The 23,807-nt window shown below is 43.0% G+C and overlaps 1 protein-coding gene across 2 annotated transcripts in view; it reads left to right on the top strand.

Moving 5' to 3' along the window:
* Positions 1–23,807, top strand: part of robo3 (roundabout, axon guidance receptor, homolog 3 (Drosophila)) — an 85,137-nt gene extending 61,330 nt beyond the window's left edge. The window contains exons 10-27 of one of the 2 annotated variants that reach the window (XM_056397057.1): positions 5,401–5,482; positions 6,570–6,738; positions 9,769–9,935; positions 10,061–10,182; positions 10,298–10,514; positions 11,070–11,194; positions 12,178–12,361; positions 13,256–13,504; positions 13,697–13,736; positions 13,904–14,043; positions 14,234–14,515; positions 15,648–15,795; positions 16,307–16,525; positions 17,120–17,316; positions 17,501–17,608; positions 18,441–18,608; positions 19,961–20,103; positions 22,936–23,807. In XM_056397057.1, coding sequence (XP_056253032.1) covers positions 5,401–5,482; positions 6,570–6,738; positions 9,769–9,935; positions 10,061–10,182; positions 10,298–10,514; positions 11,070–11,194; positions 12,178–12,361; positions 13,256–13,504; positions 13,697–13,736; positions 13,904–14,043; positions 14,234–14,515; positions 15,648–15,795; positions 16,307–16,525; positions 17,120–17,316; positions 17,501–17,608; positions 18,441–18,608; positions 19,961–20,103; positions 22,936–22,947 — 2,772 coding nt within the window. In that variant the 3' untranslated portion in view covers positions 22,948–23,807. Of the gene's footprint in view, positions 1–5,400; positions 5,483–6,569; positions 6,739–9,768; positions 9,936–10,060; positions 10,183–10,297; positions 10,515–11,069; positions 11,195–12,177; positions 12,362–13,255; positions 13,505–13,696; positions 13,737–13,903; positions 14,044–14,233; positions 14,516–15,647; positions 15,796–16,306; positions 16,526–17,116; positions 17,317–17,500; positions 17,609–18,440; positions 18,609–19,960; positions 20,104–22,935 lie in introns of both variants that reach the window. The other variant, XM_056397056.1, reaches the window with a different exon arrangement.

The raw sequence follows: 23,807 nt of genomic DNA, 5'->3' as shown, positions 1-23,807 counted from the left end.
AACAGTATCCCACAGGACGTCTTTGTAGTGATTTCACAGCAGTCTGAAATCCCAGCCATTAAATTGGTGCCAGAGCTACGAAAATCAAGCGGGAGTTGGGTGGGGGGGTGGAGGGGTGGAGGGGTGGGGGGGTGACAGAGACAGATTGACACATTGATCGTCACTATTGCATCAGCCACTTGTAGTATGGATGAGCAATGACTCACAGGGCACTTGTGCCACTTGCCCTCTGATTATACTGAGCTGAAAGATAACTGAGGTCCTGGGTCCGTCCATGTTGGACCCCTAGCGAGTCCAACAAACAGAATAGACACTCAAGGTCTTGGCTGTTATGTCACAGCTGAGGAGGGGCCACAGGATTCAACTTAACTGACTTTTCAACTCCCAAGGAGACAAACATACAAGCTGGTTTTGACCAGCACACAATATATATATATATATATGTATTAAAATAATATGCCAAAAAGAATGTTATTATGTGTATAGCACAGACTTTAATTTAATGTTGAGTTCCTCTTTAAACTGGGAGACTTGATATATAACGTGCTGTAATGTTCCCTTCATTATCAAATAACAGTGGATACTACTGAAAGACTAGGCAGGCAGTCTGGTTATTTGCAATTTGTCAAAATAACAAAAAGGACTTTTTTAAATTCTCATAAGTAAAAAGACTGTCACAAGAATGTCACATTATTGATTTATAAAACCTCTAAAAATCCTTTAATGTGGACTCTGCTAGTGTCAAACACATTAACCTCCTAGGACCCGAGCTCTATTCTTTGCTATATAGGCTGATTGGGACCTGAGAAAAATGATGTCCATATATGAGGACATTAGTTTTAAATTTCGATTACTGAGTGGCAGTATAATATCCTCATATGTGGTCACCAGGCCCTTGTTGAGAAAAAGTTAGTATTGTGGTCTAGAGAACCCGAAATGTGAGGTCCACATATGTGGACACCAGGTCCTAGGAGGTTAAACACAAAATACTGAGCTCAATTTTCCTTTTGCCTGAGAGAAAAAAAAAGCAAATCATGGTTCATAAATCACATTTAACCCTGAAATAATCAGTATAAATCAGTTGATCTCATCTGGGCCCCTGGAGGGGGACAGATGGTCTGTTTGTTCCTCATACCCTGGCAATGAGGAGATGCCATTACCCTGGGATCTCTGCCAGACACACACTACCTCTGTCCCTCGCCGAATGCCAAGACGTCCTGGACAGACGGGAAGCGCACGTGTGTGTGTGTGTCTGTGTGTATGTGTGTGTGTTGCATTGGTGGTGGCGGTTTATAGAGAGGCTTGTGCTGCCATTGTCCTAAACGGTTGATGTGGGCGTAGTAAGTGTGTGTGTGTGTGTGGGGTAGTAATGGCAAGGTAAAAAAGGAAGGGACAGGAACAGTTGGGAAAAAGAGGAACCCAAACAAAGCCTGAGCAGAGAGAGAAGAGGACTACATGGACACAAAAGGAAACAGATTACTACAGTAATCAGGTTAAGGCAGGAAATCGAGTTCATGTGTTGACTTTAAATCCCAGTGTACGCGTGTACTAGTGGGTAATCACATTTCCCTCCTGCACCCGCTCAAAGAAGGATCTGACATCATTATCAACCTTTTCTGTGCCATTGTGCAAAATCTTAATACCCATGCAAATGATTAAACCCACCAGGGACGTGGCAGAGCCCTCGTCACTTGAGCATCACGCACAGTGTGGGAGCTTTAAGGTCTGAGTTTTACACATCTGTGCACAGATGTTCACAAAAGCACTTTGAAACCACTGATATTATATCATCTGTTCACAGATTTTACTCCTTTTTATTCGTTTTACAAATCTTGCAAAATCTTTTTGACTCCAGCCCATAGCTAACTGGCAGGTGGCGGATAAAGAAAAGGAAAAGGCACATCACTCTGTTTGACTGGCAGATGATTTCTGGGGAAGTGCAATGCAGACATGTCCCAAATGTCAAAGATGTAATGAAACTATTATGAATAAATAAATATTCACACATTCCCTCTTTAAGTTTGGAGCTCCTCTCTCCCGCCTCCCTCCCTCCCGCCTCCTCCTCTCCTCTCCTCTCCTCTCCTCTCTTCCTCTCGCCTCATCCATTTTTCAGCAATCTGTTTCGCACAGTGCCCAGAGCTGCTGGCCTTGATTAATAGTCAGGTGTCCCGGCTGTTTACCCCGCCCGCCCGCCCTCCCTCCATACTGAATCTCCATCCGCCGATCAAACGCCACCATCTGGGGACCCCTCAGACAGGCACATCATCAGCTGGCCTGCAGGTCAACTGAAGGTCAGGGCCTATAGAAAGAGAGGAGGAGCAGTGAGGGATGTTGTATAGGCGAGAGAGTCACCTGTCCTGTGTCCTGCAGGACACTCTGACAAGCCACTTAGGCTTGAGTAATTCCTCTGTCAGCGTTACTGATGAGCCGGCCCACAGATGCAAGGGAGGAGAATGGCCAAGTGCGTCAACAGCGCTCAGTGAGGCATTAGTCATGATAGGCTCTGCTGTGCATATCCTCTGCATAATGTATAAGGTTTTCAATGGGAGTAATATGGGCTGTGTTCACAGAATAAGTGAATAAGGGGAAGGCTGATTGTGTTTGTGGTGGATTGGGTCTTGCATGTAAATTGATGAACTACACAGAAACAGCAGACTGAAACGTTTTGCAGTAGAACAGATGAAAAACTGTAATTAAAATCCACAAAAACACTTCCCCACACACACACACACACACACACACACACACACACACACACACACACACACACACACATACATCTGTACAGCCACATACACAGTGTGCAACAGGGGAAGTATTTACAGAGCCAGCAGCCCGCACAGGTGCGTGGAACATCATTATGCAAACACTTAGTCCCTTTGCCCTCACCATGCACTGTACCCTGAGCTGAGTGTCTGTGACTCTTAGTATAATATATCTAGTTTAAAACCTACCATGTGGAGTTCATATTGTTAACAAACATGGTTCTGTTTAAGCTCCTTATCTAAAACATTTGCAAAGCCTTTATTTGTGAGTTTATTGTAAAATTGCACCATTCATATCCCCTGCCCTGCTAAGTTTCACAGTGCATTAAAGCCACCAGTTGTTGATATGCACTGTCGCCCTTGGGCAGGAATTTGCTGTTATGAACTCATGACGTGCACCCATGCTCGTGCATGTACTGGTAGAGTACCTGATAATAATAAGACGACTCATCCATTAAAACGCTGCTCTACAATTCCGCTGATGGTTATAATTGCCGTATGGTGCATTTAAGGTTTTAAAGGAGCTATTTGTAAGTTTTGCTATTGCTACATAGCCAACATTAGCAAGAACAGCTGTTTACTTTTTAGAAGAAACGTTGCGAGTTCAACCTCAAACTTCATTCCTTTACTCACCGACAGCTGTCTCCAACGGTGGAAAGCATTATTGCTCCAGCAATAAGCCAGCAGTGGAGGTCGTCTGTGCGTCTGTGTAAAAGAGAGAGCCAGCATGGCAGGACAGACGGCGAAACTGTTGTGTTACATGTCACACCTCTGATTCCCGAACACCGACATACGGTCTAAAATCACACATGGGCCCGGCGTCGTGCCAGCTTTGTTTAGGTCAGTGTAAACAAGCAACGGCTGCATGAGGAGTCTTCTTAATGGCAATATAGTGGGATCTCTGTTTAGAAGGGGCTACAGTCTCATTGTGCCACCAGTCTTCAAATACAACAACTGGAGATATCCATAAGACCCCCCCCCCCCCCCCCCCCCCCCCCCCCCCATGTATCAACAGGTTTCTCTCTGTTGCATGACCAAATTAAAACAGGGTTAAAGCTACAACACAGATCACATCAATAAACGTAAATCCACTGCAAATCAGTCTTTGTCTTCCAATGACCATAAATCATTACAGAACGATCAGCTGTTTTGTCTCCACATCTTGAATTGAGGATGAAGCAATCAGACTTGGAAGAAATAAAAACAAGACAAAAAGAAATTAAAAAAAAAAAAAGGATGACACGGAGTGATGAAGCTAAACAAACAGAAACATGTTCAGAGGTGTCGCTCCTGCAAGTTGTTACCACCTCAGTGGCACATTGAAAGATTCCCCAGTGTAGAGACCCCCAACATCTCCCTCTGTTGTAAGCAATTTCACAGCCCGTCTAGCTTTTGGCTTCCCTCCCCAAAAATTTAATTGCCAGCATTCACATGTATACACACCCACACACACAGGCACATTTATCACACACCTCTTAATTACATCTGCTCATAGCCTGTCCAGAATGCTAAGTAGCTGTTGAGTATAAAGACCGGAGCCTCAGAAATTTCTAGACCTCTAGCTGGTCATTAAAATTCTGTCTTTTGATCCTTCCTTTAGCTCTCCTCCTCCGCTGTGTAGGAATCAGACGAGGAACATAAAAGCCACCAGCTTGACTTAAGCTCCGACTTCAAATGAGTCCACTGAGAATTTATCATTTATGAAAAAAAAGGCAAGATACCTACAAGTGACAAAATGTCCAATGACGAAGCAGTTAATTAAAGGAGATGTGCAAAAATTCATATGAAATAATTGATTCCTAAATTAAGCAGTTTTGAATATTATTATTAAAAAATAATGATGAACCGATTCAGATAAATAGCCAATTACTTTAGCGGCTGCATCTTGCATTTTACTTAAAAGTTGTACTTAAAATTAAATGTTATTTCCAAGTTACTGATGTATAAAGGTAAGATATATCAAAATGATTCGCACGCACTTCACGTACCAACCATGCAAATGTAATCCATCTGCATTAGCATGAGGTCCCACATGCGTTTAAAGTTCACCTGTCTGAGGACCAAAAATTTCATCTTTGTGTTATTATATCTGTCCATGCATCAGTAATTCTGCCCCTGTTGTCAACAGTACGTGCTTAGGTTCAATCGTAGGAACTTATAAGATGTCATCTGTGATTTTCACGCCTGCTCATGTAAACGGTTTCCTCCGTGAACCCACTGTGATGCTCTAAGAAGACAGAGAGACAGAAGGTGGTGGCTCTCAACAGTGTTTCGGATGCACCTTTTAAACGTAGCGGCACCAGTGGGAGCCACAACCTGCTATGAACTGATATTCTTTTTTTTTCTTTTTTTTTTTAAAAAGGCAATTTTGCTTTGATATGAAAACTGGTCGGCTTTGTGTGAGTTGCAGCCGTCTGTTCTGTCTGCTTTTCATCCACACCTCCTTCCCTCTGCTCAGTATTTTGAGTACAAACATTCTGCATTGAGAGATATGACGTTTAGTCTCAATCACTGGTAATGGGTGCATTAACACAGTATCACATGCTCTCTCTCTCTCTCTCTCTCTCTGTCACGCACATACACACACACACACAAACACAAACTGAACTAATGATACGCATCTCACTGTTGCCAGGAAACGGACTCGGGGGTTTACACGTGCCTGGCTTCCAGCTCCAGTGGAGAGACAAGTTGGAGTGGAGTGCTCACAGTCAAAGGTAAATTGTCTCTGCGTGATTTAAATAGATGCAAATGACAGCTCTATGAAGTAGCAACATATAGTACAACACGGAGATGCATACTTAACAGAAACCTTTTGCACAGCTAAAAAGCAGAAATGTATAAAGACAGTAATCTGTATTACTATCGCCCTCCTGTTTCTGCTGAGTTATTAATTTGGAAAAAGTCACTGTGCACTGCTTTAATTAACAGCAATGAACTTATCAGTGATACAGTAAAATGTGACTGCAGATAAGAGGATTTATGAGCAGAGAGGTAATTCTTAATGTGTGATTTTTACTGCAAAAAAGTCCAAGTAAAAAGGTGGTGTAACTTGTGACAATTTATGATGAGTTTAAGTAACACACTTAGCCCCCGATGTTCCTGAGACTGTTACAGGGCAGACTGCGAATAATAATGTCTGTTAAAGGTCCCATATTTTACAATTTTGAAAAACATCTCAAAATCTCACTCACAATATGGGACCTTTAAGTGTGTGAGTGTGAAGAGTAATGTTGTTAAGAGTTTTCTTGGGGTAAATAAAGGTTAAAACACACTAATGCCCTCACATCAGGGATGTAGCTGTGAGATGTCATGCAGCAGCTCGGCTGGATCTTAGTGCTCTGGAAGGCTGTGCCCTCTTTATTTCTTCCACAGGCATTAGCACATAAAATATTTCAAGCAGTAGACATTTCATTAGTGGCATTAAATGAAGGCGTAACGACTTAACAAGCTGCTCTGATGACACTCAAGTTTGTTATTTGACTATTAGAAGCGTAATGGTTAGTTAATATCTAATAGTTGTCGTGAAAAGAATCGTGAAGCCTCAATTGTGAAGTCTGTTAGAAGTGAGGAGCTCAGCCTGCAGGGAGAGTGATGCAAATGTTCAGTCAACATTAGTGGGATGACGCAGAGGACATTATGAAACGGTAATGCTAAAGGCAAACGTTGCATTGTAATAAAATGTCCTCCCTCCTCCTCCTTCTGCTTTTATTCCTCCTCCTCCTCCTCCTCCTCCTCTCTCTTCATTTTCTCTTCCCTCCCTTCCTCCCTCTCTGTTTGCCCCACCACCACTCCACCATCCAGAGAGTGCAGACCCGTCAGTGGCTCAGGCCACAGAGCCCTTCCAGTTGCCGGGTCCTCCGCACAAACCCATAGTCACAGATGTGTCCAAGAACAGTGTCTCTCTGACCTGGCAACCCAACGCTCACGAGGGAGGAGCTGCCGTCACCTCCTACATCATCGAGGCCTTCAGGTGAGTTTCGCAGGTCTAAGCTACATCGAAAGCACGTGCAAAAACACGAATGGACACACGTTCCCCTGTTTTTACTTGATACCAGAACATCTTCACTGTCGTCAAGGACAAATCTGATTTTTTATTATTATTATATTGTTTGCTTTTTGTTGAAGTATTTTTGCCACAAATTACTCTTCTTCACTGAGCAGTCAAGGCTGGAGTCGTCTTGATTCAATATCTTTTTTTAAAATGATTATTTCACTGCAATAGTGTTGGTGTTGTCAGGGGAGAAAACTATTGAAAAGCCCAAAATAATGAGATTTGTTCACAGTTGGCAGCCCTTTGAAGTCAGCCGAGCACCCACATTTATCTAATATGGTTAGACCTTGAGAGAGAAAGACTCCATTCACAGAAGAACTACAGTTCAGCTTTTACAGAGGACTTTGGTCAGGTATGAACTCATGAATAGATGACACAACTATCCAAAATTTCCTGTTGGTCACACACATGCTTAAATGACACAGTGTCAGACGTGTCAAATGAGATTGTTGTTCTTCGTGGCAAATATAGACTCTTATGAACCTGAATGCACCTCAGCAGAAACCTTCAGGTTGTGTCACTTGAGAGGAAGCTCACCTTGGATTAATTAAGGGGGTGTGGGGGGGGTGGCTCGACGGATGGGAGTAGGCCTCCAGATGAAGATAGGGAGCGTTATGGGGAAATGTTTCCTTCCAATTTGATAAAGAAGAGAACACCGGTGGAGCTTAATCAGATCCAGATGTAAACACGTGGCTCAGGCCGGCGGCTGAGCGTTTCCCAGTAACCCAAACTGATTCTTTATAAAGCAGCTGGAGGGGAGCACTGGGATGTTTGCAATAGCGTTGCCTGAGGTGCTAAGGTTTGTTTTTAGGAGAAATGTGTAATAGTGTTTATTTAACGTGCGCAGGCAGACTATCCATTCTCTTGGTGAGGCTGCATTCATTTCCTCGCTTTTGGGGCTGCAGCCTTGTGTGTGAGCGTTTGAACTCCTTTTTGAGCATCTTCCTCCGCAAAGTTACCTTGAATCTAGTACTCACTCACACACACACACACACACACACAGGCATGCACACGCACAGGATGAGTATTCATGAGTCGTTTTCCAGTTTGGTCTAATTGTGCGATGCAGCACTGAAGCTAGTTCACCACAATCCCACACAGTACCCTTGGGGGAAATCTAAAAGTGTAAAAACAAATGGTTGGGGAGGACTTTGTGAGTGCTGCTCTGCCAAGGTGATAAGAAAAAGTGAGACAGGAGGAGAAGGGAATGGGTTTGAGGAGTGGTGGGATAATGCACCACAAGGCCAAGAATATGCCCTTGTTTCCTTGCAGGCAGCTGTGCCATCTTACAAGCCTCATTACATTATTCATCAAGACAGCAAATTGTATCATTTGAAGGAAATCTTCATGTGAGCACAAACTTCTCTGAACCGAGTGACTTTGCTCACATCTGCTATTGTTTACCCGAGAAGAAATATTAGAGGAAGCCAAAAATAGATGCTGCTATTGCCCTGAGATCTTCCCATGCACTGGTTAATTGTGTAGCTGCACATCAAATCAGCATTGCAAAGCACTCCTGAATGCAGTATGAAACTGGTGTAGACACACACAGCTGTCACACTCTTGTATGCTACTCAAGTACATATCTTGTACAGATATTGAGTACTGAGTATTTTCTTTTCATGGTACGTAACACTACACTTCACAGGGAGTTCTAGACAGGTGTAGTTACTAGTTACATTACAATGTCTTGCCCAGGGACACTTAAGTACGTGGCCAACAGGAGCCGGGGATTGAACCTCCAACCCTGTGATGAGTGGACAACTCGCTCTGTCGCCTGAGTCACTTGTACAAATTAAGATTTTACATACAAAACATATGAAGAGATTATAAAAATGATGCTGTGCCATCACTATCCCAGAGTTTACACAATTAAAGCTTAGGATGTTACACCTGACAGAAACTTAATCCTATTTAGTGGTTTAAGTCATTTTTGATGCAAAAATGCCAAATATTTCAAGTTCCCAGCTCCTGACGTGAGGATTTGCTGCTTTTTCCTTGTAATTATTTTAATCATTTTGGATATTTTATTTGGGCTCTGGATGATTGTGACGGGCATTTCTCACTATGTCATGAAGTTTTGCTCATAACATTAATCCGTAATAAATCAAGTTGCATAATAATCATAAGTTGCAGCCTCATATATAATAGTTAAAATACAAATGCATTAGTGAAATGCTGCTTACACATTCATGCTCAGTGCATGCATATTAACCAAGCATCAACCTCCAGGGCTGAAAAATGAAGCCAACACAGAAGTACCAAAAACTGCAGTTCTGCAAATGGCCATTTGAGGCTGGCTCGAAAAGTCGATCCCCATAGACTCCCATGTTAAAATACGCAACAAACATCTTTAAGCTAATTTCCTCCTTCATGACAACTGTACGGAGGGTATATAACACACTATTTTACACCTAGTTTTAGGGGCCCGACTGCTTTGACTGACAGGTGGGTGAGTCTCTGCTCCACACCCCCTTCCTCTTGGCCCATTTTTTGGTTTAGTCAGACACTGCCAACAGCGGATCAGCACACTCTCCTCAGAAACCTACAGGTGACGTTACAGAGGCTATGTCCATCTTTATATACAGTCCATGATAATAACCAAATGATACAATACATGCTAGTATGAGTGAATTGAGTACTTTTACTTCTGATACTTAAGTATATTACTTAATTACTTTCTCTTAAGTAACATAACGTTTAGTACCTGACTTTTAGATGTGGAGTATTTTTACAATGTTTTACTCTGACATACTGAAAGTAAAGGTTCGGTATAGGATGGTATACTTTCACCATCCATCCTAAAAGAAGCAAATACATTCAGTTCTCCAACTTTGTTACATTAAGCACAGCACTGTACATGTCACGAGATGGTGAGATGACACACTAGTACCTGTGTCGTCTAAGATTAGGGGTCAAATTGTGGAACATCTCTTCGTCTCTTCGCAGCCAATCAGCAGGCAGCACATGGCAGACCGTGGCCGACATGGTCAAGATGGAAACGCACACAATCACCGGTCTTCTCCCCAACACCATCTACCTGTTCATTGTCCGAGCTGTCAACGCCTACGGCCTGAGTGACCCGAGCCCCATCTCAGAGCCTGTCAGAACACAAGGTCAGTCTGCAACCCTCTCATGCCAAACAAGACATGAGTCAGATCTATAATGGTGAAAATCACCACAGTATGTGCTGATGCGGTGGCCGCAGACCTCTCAACAGTAGTGAATGTGTGTCCCTCAGATGTGAGTCCTACGGGTCAGGGAGTGGACCACAGACAGGTGCAGAGGGAGCTGGGAGAGGTGGCCGTCCAGCTTCAAGAGCCGGTCACACTAACAACTGCTTCCATCCGAGTGTCCTGGACTGTGAGTGCCTCAAACCTTTGCTGTATTTAGAGAATGAGCATTTCAGTTAGGTTTAGATAGAGGAAAAAATATACTCTTTTCTCCATTTTCCCCTCTCCACCTTCAACTCATCAAGGTTGACCGTCAGTCTCAGTACGTCCAGGGCTATCGTCTCTTCTACCGACCCAGTGGAGGAACCTGGCTCCTCCAGGACATCAACTCCCCATCTGAGCGCAGCGCCGTCCTCTCCAGCCTGCTCAAAGGAACTGAGTATGAGATAAAGATCCGTCCTTATTTCGATGAATTCCAGGGCAAGGACAGCCGAACATTATTGGTCCGAACCCCAGAAGAAGGTAAGAAATCTGATCAATTCCGAAACATAGAAGAAGAAAATGTATTTTAATAAACCGGGTTAGGTTTTCTTTGACATTGTGGGACCTTGAAAATAGCTGTTCGTTAGCCTTCGTGGCGCTACATGAATCTAAGTAATTCTGGGGGTAATTTTCTATCCTCCTCAATTTGGGTTCATTATATTGATCCTTCTTTTCATTAAATTCAGCCTAACCCAGCCTGAGGTGCTCAGCAGGTTTATATTGGTTGATCCAAACGCTAGATTAAAAACAAGAGAGCAGACATTTTTTTTTACAGACTCAGGATCGACCTGCCTGGGTATCTTAATCTGTAAAAAAAACAAAACAAATAAAAACATTATTAACTTTTAAAAGCACTCGATAAAACTTAATTTCCCCTCCTGCTACAGCTCACTTTCATGTTTCTTGACTTGTGTTTTTTATCGCCTGGAGAAATATAGTTTTTGTAGTTTAAATTATTTTTACTCACTTGTTAATTTTTCTGCTACTCATTGTGCCGTCTATCAGTATGTTGTTGCTATCTCTCACCTCTTGCAGTCCCCAGCGCCCCACCCAGAGCTGTTACAGTGGCAACAATGAAGCTAAGCAACAGCTCCAGCATCACCGTCTCCTGGGAGCCTCCACCCAGCGAGATGCAGAACGGCATCATCCAGGAGTACAAGGTAAACACCTCACCTCAGCCGAGTCGAGTCACGTGTTTGACACAAGAGCAGTTTAATCTGGAGGCAACAAGCTCGAATTACCAACAGACAAGTAGCACAAAGCTGCTGGAAATGTACTGCACATAGGGCACGCTTCATTTCACACAAAATATGCACCATACTTCTATTACTGTATAAAATGTTAAAACTAATGAGAATTACTTAATTAAATCTACACTAATCACAAAAAAGTTATGTAGAGTAAAGGAAACAGAGGTTTAGTGGAGAACAGTGGACAGCGCAACCCTACGTTTTTGTTGAATCATTGTATAAAAAAATCATGTCATCAGTGTTTCCAGTAGCAATCAAAGATTCGGAGGGAGGGGGCCTGAGGCAAAGAAGCCCATCGAAGCCCAGAAACCCTCCCCCCACTCTCCGCATGCAGACTATTGGCAGATGCTACAATTTACAGATGTCCACTAAATGCCTCAAATGCAGATTATTGGTAGATGCTACAATTTATGGATGTCCCCTAAACACCTCACATGCAGACTGTGGGCGGATGCTACAATTTACAGATGTCCCTTTAATGCCTCACATGCAGGCAATGGCACATCATGAGGGGCCCCATTCAGGGGGGGGGGGGAGTTGGGGCAACAGCATTGCACTGTATAGTGTCTTTATGGGAGATTTAAGTGGGTTTATAGTTGTCTTTGCAAAATGTGCCACTATGAGGGGCTAGCCCCTTTGGGCCTCCATTGCAGTGCACCTCTGAGTGTTTCTAACACTTCAAACATAGAGTAGAGCACACTGGTTAGTGGTCAAGGATCATCAGACTCTGCTTTGATGTCCTTTTGAACAGATCAAATGTTGTAGCCTGTAGTTAACTATTTCATCAGTGAATAAAAATGCAAATACACTCTGAGCTGAGGAGTCTAGACAAGTATATAAAAGTTTAACAAAAAACACATCAAACTCACTTCCAGCTATGTGTATCCAAACAGGTTTGGTGCGTGGGGAGCGGCGGAGAGAATCAGACGCGCTACCACATCAACAAGACGGTGGACGGAAACACGTTGTCCACTGTACTGAAAGGCCTGATGCCCGGTGTGCTCTACCAGGTGGAGGTGGCGGCGGTGACCAGCGCTGGTGTCGGCACTCGCAGTCAGCCCGTGTCTGTCCTCATCAGTGAGTCCACAAAGAGAAAAACAATTAAGAGTGGGACAAGATGCGCTAAAGACAAACACTTTAACTAGCCTTGCCTGATGGTCCACAGACTGAAATATCTTATCAGCTATTAGATGGATTGTCATGTTATTTTGTACCAACGCTTATGGTGCTCAGAGACTCAGACTGACTTTTCCTGTGGCACCACAATGAGGTTAACATTTTTGGTTTTGAGTGAAGTGTCTTGTCTACTAAGTATTGGACAGATTGCCATGACATTTGGGTCAGATATTCATGTTTCCCAGAGGATGAATCATAATGATATCAGATCAAGGGTACTCGATTACAAGTCCTATTCAAATTATAAAAACTGCAGATTTATCCAGTTTTGTGGTTTTTATCACCTTACTCTGAGGACAGTTTGATTCACAATGGGCATGTTTAATGTCGTGATGACATTTGACCACTCTTCACAATGACCATCCAACTGTAAAGCAGAGTGATACATGTAGTTAAAAGTCCCAGTGCTGTTATACTCGGACCAGAATCTGCCTATGAACCTCCTGAGCATGTTGGACTTATATGACCCCTTAACTCTACATCTAAAGCCATCATCAGGTCCAGTGCTTTGCTTTATGACCAAATACCGGCTGCACTAACAACATTCCCATCAGCCTCAACTGTACTTTGTGTTTAGTGCTAATTAGCATGCATAATGTTAACATGCTAACATGCTAAACTACAACCTCACTGTACATTGTACAATACCTTTTAATCATCAGCATGTTAGTATTGTCATTGTAAGCACATTGCTACGCTGACTTTAGCCTGTAGCTCAAAGCATTTCTGTGCTCTCCCTCAGTTTCTCCCTCTCATCTTGTTTCCCCTCCTCCACTCCTGTTTTCTTTCCCTCAGAGCTACCAGCTGAACAGCCCTCCATGCCAGGCGGTGGAAGCGGCAGTGGCACCAGCAACGGCGGCGAGGAGAGCAGCGTAAGTCTGGCCGAGCAGATTACTGATGTGGTCAAGCAGCCGGCGTTCATCGCGGGCATTGGCGGAGCCTGCTGGGTCATCCTTATGGGCTTCAGTGTCTGGATCTACTGCAGGCGCAAGAAGAGGAAGGAGCTGAGCCACTACACTGCCTCCTTCGCCTACACACCAGCAGGTCAGGAAGAACGATCATGATGTGGAAAGAATGAATTACCTAAATACTTAAATTCAGGTTGTTGCCAAAGGCGTTTCATATTTAAATACAACTTATTGGAGGCTGTATTATTTTTTTTTTAACTTTAAAAATGAAGAATGTACATGTAACACAATGTAATCCTCACTGTAAACCTCACTTTGTCTTCTGCAGTTGGTTTCCCTCATGGGGAGGGGTCAGGACTCAATGGAAGGTAATTCAATTATTTCCAAAATATATTCTGTTATGTGTCTTCTGTTTTCTGTTTTCTCTGTTCATGCAGCTTTTTCTTAGCTGCTGCTTGTACTTCCATCTGGACAGTCCTTGAATGTTGTACTGTGTCCTACCACATCTTAAATTAACGCCAGAATGTCTCTGTAGACCCGGCGTGCTGGGAGCCAACATGGGCAACTACCCGTGGCTGGCAGACTCTTGGCCCACCACCAACCTGGTCCACAGTGGTAAAGAGGCCGTCAACTGCTGCACCACCAACCACGACACAGCTGAGAGATACTATAATGGTAGGATGCTGCTTAGACAGAATAGTCTGGTAGATGCATAATATGAATATCTGTTTTTGTGTTGTTGTGCTTATGTAATCGCTGTTGTGGCAGATTTTCTTATGAAGTTGACGCATATGACAAAACAGAGCTAACAGGCTCCGAATAAAGCAAGAAAGCTGCTCTAAATATAACCTCCATCCCTGTGCAGAAGCTGGAATCTCCAACTACCTGAATCAGACGGAGAAGTACAGCATGGGGGGCTCCACCGAAGGCCCCATCTACAGCACCATAGACGCCACCAGTGAGGACCTGCACAGCTTCACCTACGCCCAGCACACCTCCACCACCCCTTACGCCTCCACCTCTATCATGCCCTTCACCAGCCAGACGCAGGCGCCGGCCCACAGCGGTGAGCAGCAGGACGATGGACACTGGATCACCCAGCCAGGTCCCTCTGGTGCCCAGTATGCGCAGCCGGACCGCTGCAATGGTGAGGAGGCAGCACAGACGTGACCTTTCCTGTCTTTGTTCAGTAAACAGAGACACATGTTGTCGCAGCTTATCAGCAAAACCAGCTCAGCATGTGTTCAGCTGCAGTTTTTTTTTTTTTTTTTATCTCCAATGTCCTCAGCACCTATCCCACCAACTGACCAATCACTGCTCCCCATTCCACAAGTCAAATTAGGTGGTTGCGCAATTCTGCTCTGACAACATGATTGCTCATACTCATATTTCTACATTTATCTATAATTATTTATTTTCATTAGAATTGAAATGAATTGATTAAGAAGCAATTATTTTGTTAATCAAGTCATTGTTCAAGCGAAAAATACGCATAGTTGCCTAGTTTCAGTTTCTCGGTTGTGAGGACCTCCAGCTTTTCTTTTTTGTGTTCTTCTGGTTGTGAACCAGTCAAGTGAAGGCAGTAGTAGCAGATCCATCCAATCAATCACACCACTATAAACAATCCGGCTTTTGCCTGAGATAGGACTGCCCACCTATTTGACACATGGACACAGCAATAAACTAAATAAATAAATAAATGTAGAAATACAGAAATGAAGAAATACAGAGATAAATGAATAAATATGTAAAGAAAGAAATATAGAAAGAATTTGAAAATACATACATAGCATTTCTCATTACCTAAATGTAGTTATTTCTGCATTTATTTATGTATGTATTCATACTTTATTAATCATTTTTTGTACTTGTGGGTTTGGACTGTTAGGATTAAACAAGCGATTTAAAGACATAAACATGGACTTCAGGAAATTGTGACATATTTTCTGACACTTTACAGACCAGATGATGAATGATTAATCAAGAAAGTAATTGTAACAGATTGGCACTATACAAATAAAAATGAATTGAACTGAATAATTTGGTTGAATTTCTTACCTACAAGATTTTTTGGGGGGTTTTTAACTGTGCTCTTTTAATTATAAATACATGAATTTGACACAGTAACAGTGCTGGACACAGGAAAAAGGATGTTTCTAAAAGGGTCAAATGAAAATAGTCTTAGCCTCTCAGCCACAGGCCTGCTGGGATATGTGTCAAATTATGCTCATGATTAGTCGGCATCATCACTATGTTCATTTCCTCTTTCTGTTTTGTAGGTAAGCCCAAGCAGAAGGCGATGGGTAAGGCTGTCAAGACCCCGTCTCTGACCTGGATGGAGGCGTTGCCCCCACCGCCTCCCATCGGAGAAGTGGAACAGTGTGAGCAGGATGACCAGCCCTCAGAGCACGAGGACATGGACATAGGGTGAGTCAGACTCTCACTCCTCTATAAATGACTATGTCATCATTTAGACTTCCTGTCACTTCTAACAGGAACATTAAGTATCAGATCCAATGTGATTCTTATGCCTCTGGCTCAGACAACTCAATTATCTCAGCCTTGGTCAATTGCTTTAGTGATTTAGCTGTTTTTCCAACTCTTAAAACACAGTTAGCCATGCTCCTCTCAACCATTCACTCCCTGCAACCTCCAGGCAAAACTGTCATATAGTATCCAACTCGGAGCGGCAATCCCACCCAAGTGGAAGCTTAGCCTCCTGCAGTTTTGCCAACGGCAAGGCCCTCTAACTCGAGTCGAGCCTGAAAGAACAGCATTAATCTTTAAGCAGCCTCATAGCGGGCTGCATTTGAAGGCATCAGTGAGCAAACAAGTTGCCCTCAACAATATCTTTTCAGAACACATAAGGACAGCATCCAGCTACATCATCAACTTACACTGTGTCATCGAGCTGCGTCCCTCTTCTCTGTCTTTGTAGCTCGGATGAGGAGTGGTGTCCTCCCCTCCCTGAGAGGACCTACCTGATGGAGGGCTGCGAGGACGGACCCTCTCCCCCACAGAGGAATAACGCCTCCTCTCCGGCCACCTCCTACAGTCACCAGTCGACTGCCACGCTCACCCCGTCGCCCCACGAGGAGACCCGAGCCCCCCACGACCTCTCCCGCCTCAACCAGCTTGATGGCCAGCAACTGTCACGGTATGTGAATGGGCTTGGCATTGAATGGTTGTGCTTGTATTTGAATCCATTGTATGAATATGCCAAATAAATCATTATTAATACACTAACTAAGGACATTGCAGTGGTCGTTATGATGCAATAAATGAATAAAAATCTTAATTAAATAAATAAAAAATAGAAATTCCTCCATAACAGTAGCATCATCTAATAAAATTTAGCACAACTTCTTTTGTGAGGCTTCACCTTTGACTTTAAGGGTAAGGGATAGTCTCACTTGAGTTATTCATTTTGCTAAAAATTTTCACACAGAATTTCAACGACATTATTGCATCGAGTTAAATTATTTATTTATTTATTCTGTTTTCACAGCAGTAGTGTCCCTTGATCCACATGTACCATTGTTAGACAATTGGCTAATATCTTAGCCTGATCTTAAATTATTTAGATAACAATGAAGCAGATTTTAAATCGTAGCAAAAGGCAGGAAAATGTTACACAACCAAACAGGATAGAAATAATACACACACTATCTATCCTCACTCTGAGGTTTCAGCTTCCGATTCAGCTGATTTCTTCTCTCCAGTAACATGTTGCCCTTGTTTCCCATAGCAGAAGGTTACCCTGCGGTCCAGTGCCAGTTCCCCAGGCGCCGAGCCCGCCGCTCACCCAGTCCAACCCCAACCTCTCTGGCCAACAGCATCACAGCTCATCAGAGGTTGGCACGCTGCAGTGCCAAAGTCCTGCCCACCGCTGCGTCCACAGCCAGGGGCCGGCAGCTCTGAATGAAGACGGCAGCACCACTACACCCGGTAACGTTACTACATGGCAGCTCCATGTTGCTCACACGTACAGACGCAAATGCACATTAGCAAGCAGGATCATGTAAGCTACATACATGATGATTGCAATTTGAATAATCCATATGCATCACATACATCAAATAATATCATGTCACACTTTCTAATGGGGATGTTGTTCCTTTTTCTCACACAGTGCACAGTCGCTCATCCCCAGCAGATACATGCACTCCCCCCAACCAAAAATCACGTGTGAAAAAAAAGGTGTCGAAGAGTTCAGCGTACAGAAGAGACATACAAGGAGGTGAGTGGATTTGAGAGTGGATTCATTGCAGGGAGAGGGGAACAATAGATTCCATTCCCGTTTTTTCATTTATTGACATTTTCAAGCGCTATCCAACATACAGGGAACCGTTCATTATTAGAATGCGTGTTATTTTGAATTAGCATGACAATGACAGTGTTGAAGGACAGTCATGTATCGAATGTCCTCTAGCTGAATAAGCAGCTCTACTACAAAAGAGAAAAATCATGTCCGCAGTTATTTTCATTATTTTCATAGTCATCCAGCACGTAGACACACACATCCCATAACGCCATCTGTGGTTGAATATTTACGACTCTGATTCAAAGGCAAGATGTGTGGCAAGTGTTCCTGATTATATTTGTAAATCTGACTTGTAATCTTAGGTTACAGACACTGTGTTTTTTTCCACACACCATATGTTTACCAGATAACCATCACACTGTGGTGGGAAAGATAGTAATCTAAAGTCGCTCTGCATTGTGAATCCAGTAACCTTGAAACGAATTAAACAGCACATTGGCTGCGTGTGAATCACATGAGCAGAATTGTCGTTTTAACAATGAGCAAGTCAGAAAATCTGTGTTTTGATTTAAATGTATCCCTGTTTTCTAAAAGAGAACAACTCTGTAACCAGTCTCCTGAGTTCTTTCAATTATGCAGACAAAAACAAAATGTTCCCCTTCTTTTGTAAAGCAGTATAAATCTATTCCGTAACAGAAAATTTAGTTCAAATGCATCTACTGAACATACAGCAAAAATTCTCTTTTTTTATATTCTAAACTCAGACATTCTTCATGTACAATTTTCCCTCCATCTCCGTCTGTTTTAGACCTGCCCCCACCTCCGGAGCCTCCCCCAGAGGAGGATAGGTTGAAGGGTCCCCAGGGGTGCATGGAGGCCAACAGTGTGGGGAGTGGCGCCCTGTCCTCCCTGGAAAGGAGTGAATACAACAGCAGCAGCCACCAACGGAAAGGCTCGGGACAAAGACACGCTGACAGTAAGACGCAGTTCTGCAGAGTGTCGTATTTCAGTCTCGATCTAGTTTATCACTCACTCCACACACAGCATATCTGATTTAAGGTTAGAGTGTGTGTTCCCTCTGAAATATTTCACTCTTTGTACAAATGAGAAATGGAACGGAAAGACTTGTATATTTCACCGAAATAGAGTTAAGTGTAGTTATGTATTCTACTGTCAGACGTAGCCTTTTCCACATTTCTGCTGTATCATTCCCTACTACTGCACTGCAGTATTTACCCAGTAGAATAAAATGGGACTGGCTCATGACTGAGTGCCAGATCATTCCTTATGAATGAATTTCCTAACATTGTAACTAACAATGCACGCACGTCACGAGTTGGTGGCCAAAATCCATGTATATATGTATATAAATACACATATAATTAATAATACATACTTATATTATTGTATTTTATGCTTCAGGTTTAAAAAGTTTTTCAAAGTTTTATTTGTCACATGCCAAGTATAGTAAGCAAAGCAGTGAAATCAGGGTCATGGCGGGGAAAATTGCGATATTCGATATTATCCAATGTCGACCCAAGCCTGTCCCGCAGTACGATGCTTCCCTTTAGCAGAAAGTCAAAGCTCTTGTCTTAATTTTGGCAATATGTGGTCATTCACCTGCTTCCATGCAGAGAGCAGTTACAGCTAATGACCTTTCTCACTTCTGTAATTGATTAACTGAACTTTCAGCGTTTCAACAAGTGCACGGACTGTCGGTTATTTAGTCTTTCACTTCCTGTCTACACCTGAATTAGGATTGTGCTGAATCCAGCAGATTTCTTGTTATCACCTTCCACATATTTTAGCAAATATCTAAATATACCAGCCTCTGCTACATATAATAATAATACATTTTACTAATTAAATAATCTGCATCATCATATAGAAAACTCCAGAATCAGAGCACTTAAAGTGCTGAGCTGCTGCTTGTTGAGCTTGTATTAAGGAAGTTGTAAGCTGGTTAAAGCAGAACATAACTTTTTAATCCGATGTGTGTGTGTGTGTGTGTGTGTGTGTGTGTGTGTGTGTGTGTGTGTGTGTGTGTGTGGTCTTGTCAGGCCACATGACCTTCTCCTAAATGTTGACCTGTCCTCAACTTTCAGAAATGTATAGCAGACGGTGTGAACCAATCAGGATCACGACTGTTACTAACCAAAAAGGTGCAAGCTGCATAAGGTCAACAGGAGTGTTTTGGCCGAGAATGATGCTGCCCAGAGCAATTTCTCCAGCAGATACATCTGTCTTTCCCCCAGTCAAACACTGTGCTGCGAGTGTAAAGGCCTCACTCTTAACCCCATCTCCTTCTCTTCGTCCTTGCCCCCTCAGATGACGAGATGATACTGTATGGTAGTAAGGCCGGTTACCTCTCCAGGAGTCAGATGTCCAGTAACTGCTCGACCACAGGAAGCTCCTCGTCCAGAGGCTCCACGGGCTCCCGGGGGCTCAACTCGGCCAGGAAACACAGCGAGGTAGCGCACAGATGATTTTTTGATTTCGCTGCCGTTTTCTGGAAAATAAAACTGTTCTATTTTCACCTCAGATGGTTTTAATAATTTATGCTTTCAGATATTCATGAGCATGGGAACAAAGGCTGTTCCTTCCATGGAGAGGTTCATGTGGTTTAGTTTTATCCACATATCATTACTTGCGCTCCATAAAACACACATAATCTTACACAGTATGTGTGGGCTCATAAAAAGAGTTTCTACATTCTCTAGTTGCCCACGCCCACACACACACACACACGCACACGCACACCAACGAGCTCCCAGTCTGATACATACAGATCTACCATTACCATGTGCTCAGGATAGGCTTTACAGTAAGAAACAGTGTTAAGCGCGTGTGCCCGCTACGCTCTCTCTGGAGTGCACTTCTGAGGCCTCCCCTCGCTGTGGGAGCGCTCCTTTCAAATGCACCCCCTGCAGACGAGGACGGTGTCTTTTATGGCAGAACAAGCTGTGCTAGCTGAATGGAAAGCTCTGCAGGGATGTCGTGCCAGTGAGGCAACACTTAGACAGACTGTTTGACATGTCCCTAAGTGTTACTACAGGTAGACAGGTAGAGTTAAAGTCAGGATCAGAGCTGTGTGCTGTGATGGAGAAAACTTGTTTATAATAGAATGGTTTATTGTGGAGGTTAAATTTACTCGAAAATAAAATGCACAGGGTAAATGGAAAATTAAGAGAAATGTGTAATTACGTAATTATTTTACTCTGCTCCCCAAAAATAATGAGGCTTTTATGAAATGTAAATTAAAGGAAACTGTAGAGGGTAATTTGATATTGAAATAACAAATTGGTACTGCCACTTCATATTCCCACTGTAGCTTTGCCACTTTGTCTTTCAGTTCAAATTGTTATTTCATATAATTTCAACTTTTTTTTTTAACATCCATTCATGGATTATGATTATCCCTAGCAAAAGAACAAAATAATAATTTTGCATCTTTGTTGATTTGATTTTACGTAGCGTTTTAATTAACCTGTTTTAAAGTAGCAGTACCGCACTGACACATTTTATACAGAATCTGAATTTGAAAGGTAAATTATACTTGTAGCTGCCAAATAAAATGATTTCTCTCTGAAGTATAAAGTAATAAAATGGAAATCCTCAAAATTGTGCTTAACTTCCAATGAGTGAATGTACTTAGTTACTCTCCACCACTGCTTTTAGTTTACTTTTTAAAAATAAAAAAAAATCCAAGTAAAGCAATAGAATTTAGTTTGAGAGGAAATGAATAAAGTCAGCCAACATGCACGGGCTGGATTTATGAGAAATGACTGTGCGGCAGCTTTGATGCTGCAGTTGTTAAGTTTAATGCAGTGACCCGAGGCGTAGTAAAGCGGCCTGTGTCCAGAGACGGAGAGAGGACTGCTCTGTCACGGGTCAGTCCACGCTGACCTCAACACACATCTGACATGGGAACGTAGCAAAGCAACTTGTAAAAGTGACACACGTGGACACAATTGCTCTTTTCACTTGCTCTCAACACACGCTCACACACAGAGGTCCCTTGTATCGGGTGTCTCTCAGGTCACCCCCCCACCCCCACCCCCACCCCCTGTGGAGCAGTAAGGAACACCTCAGCCCCCTAACTGCCCTCACTGACCCTCGCTGGTCTTTTCACGCCTTGTCGGGGACATGAAAGCTTGACCTCCTTCGCAGTAAAGTTTGGGGTGTTTTGCACAGGAAGCCTGGATTAGGTTACCCCTGCTTCCTGCGGTGTTGCTGACTGCTATCTTTGCCCTTTGACCCAGGCGGTCAGTCTAGGACGGGTGAGGGGGTGTCACAGTCCTTGAGCCCATTACATCTGCTCTGAGGCTGTGGATACAATGCACATCTGTACAGATGAGGGCAATCAAATATGCAGTTCCTGCTGTAGGACCGGCACAACACACAAGACTTCACTCTTCACCAAACACTGTCCGTGCAGAGGTGATGCTTGATGACCAATCAGATCGTTTTCGAGGGACCAAAATACAGAATATTTATAGTTAAGAGTAAATAATTGAACATTTGATTTCATCAAGTTCTCTTTTCCTCCCTTTTTGTCACCTAATGTATCATCTTGCGTCTGAAACACCACTTTTTGTTTCCAGATTCTCTTTCGCCTGTTTTCTTTTTTATCTGTGGTGTGTACAGTAGTTTGCCACACACTCACTGTATATTCAGCAGATGGTGACATTCAAAATAGGAGGGTTACAGACCCGGGAACCGTGTAAAGTAGGTGTGTAAGAGTGAGGTCTGTGTGTAGCAGCAGCTAAACTGATCGGAGTTCACCTTTTTTAAACTGACGTCTACCCTGTCAGTTACTTGAAAGTGTTTTAGCAGCCTCTGGGACACACCGTGGAGCGCTGACATGCTGAGCAGCTTGCGCCTCCTCTGAAGTGCTGCTTCAGGAAACAAGTGTAAAAAATTTACAAGATCAGTGATTATTTGGAAATGGGGGAAATACACTGAAGTCGTCACCCCTGACAACTGAGCAGTCTTTGCAAAAACTGACAGTCGTGACAAAATTGTGCCATCGTGATACCAGTCCACGGCAAGATTAGAGTCATCTGTTGCTGTCTGCTCTCAGTTTATTGGTTTAATGTTTCTCAGCGGTTTTCATTTTGCCTCAGTGCACTTTAATAAAAGTCTAAGTCCACCTTAATCAGCTGGACTGATTGTTGCAAGAAGTAGTGATTTAAATCCCACAGGGGCCTGGAAAAGTCTAAGACAGGAAAGCGATGATGCTTTCTGTCCTTCAGCAGCCATTTATATGTCATTGTTGTAAAATACTTTTCTCTTTCCTCCAGGACATGAGATAAAGACTCTGTCGGTGAACCGTCGATGCCTCCATCATCCACCATCTTTCCACACTGAGCCGAAGCAGGATCGGGATGCCAGACTGCTGTGAAAGAAAGAATAACGAACTTTACATCTTGTTTTTTTTTTGGTATTACTATGATTATTTATGAGCCATCAAGTTCATTCCTCTCCCTTGATTTGTAAATACCTGTGTCTGTACTGTTCTTTTGTGGGCTCTGGATACAGGGAAAGAGACGTATATTGTATTTATGAGGATAAAAAAAAAAAAAACACACAATGTAAAACAAAAAAAAAAAGTCTGTTATTTAAAAAAAAAAAAAAAAAAAAGCTCATGTCTTGAATGTGCCAACTTTTTTTTGTCAAAATGTATACTTTCTGGAAAAGCATTAACTACTGTTGCACTCTCTTGTTGTGATGGCAAAACAACAGAAAATATGAAGCACAAAGTGTGTTTGCTGGTTTGAGAGGGGGCGGCTGGAAAAAGCCAAAACGAGCGGGTTCTCGCTCCCGGAAGGACGACTCCGCTTGAGCGCTTCCCCACTGGGATCCCTGCACCTATGTAGTCCGCTAAGAATGTCAGACTTTTCTATGTTTCCTTTGGTTTCTCTGCAAGCAGACGGCTCCGGTGTGCCAGCAGACAGACAGGCTTTATAAAAGTTTGATTGTATGCCCCCCCCTCCCCCAAACTCCTCTCTGGTCCCTGCCCCCTTGTTCATCTGAGAGACTGTTTGCTGCAGTTGTGAGATGAAATTTGCATATACTCCCTCCAAAACAAACAAAAAAAAAAACGTCTGTGGGCTGACTTTTTTGTACTCTTGTTGTTTTGTAAATGTACAATAAAATACATTTGCTGATCTGA

This window comes from Seriola aureovittata, chromosome 15 (assembly GCF_021018895.1).
Source record: "Seriola aureovittata isolate HTS-2021-v1 ecotype China chromosome 15, ASM2101889v1, whole genome shotgun sequence".
Lineage (NCBI taxonomy): Eukaryota > Metazoa > Chordata > Actinopteri > Carangiformes > Carangidae > Seriola > Seriola aureovittata.
This window is presented reverse-complemented; position numbering and strand designations above follow the sequence as displayed.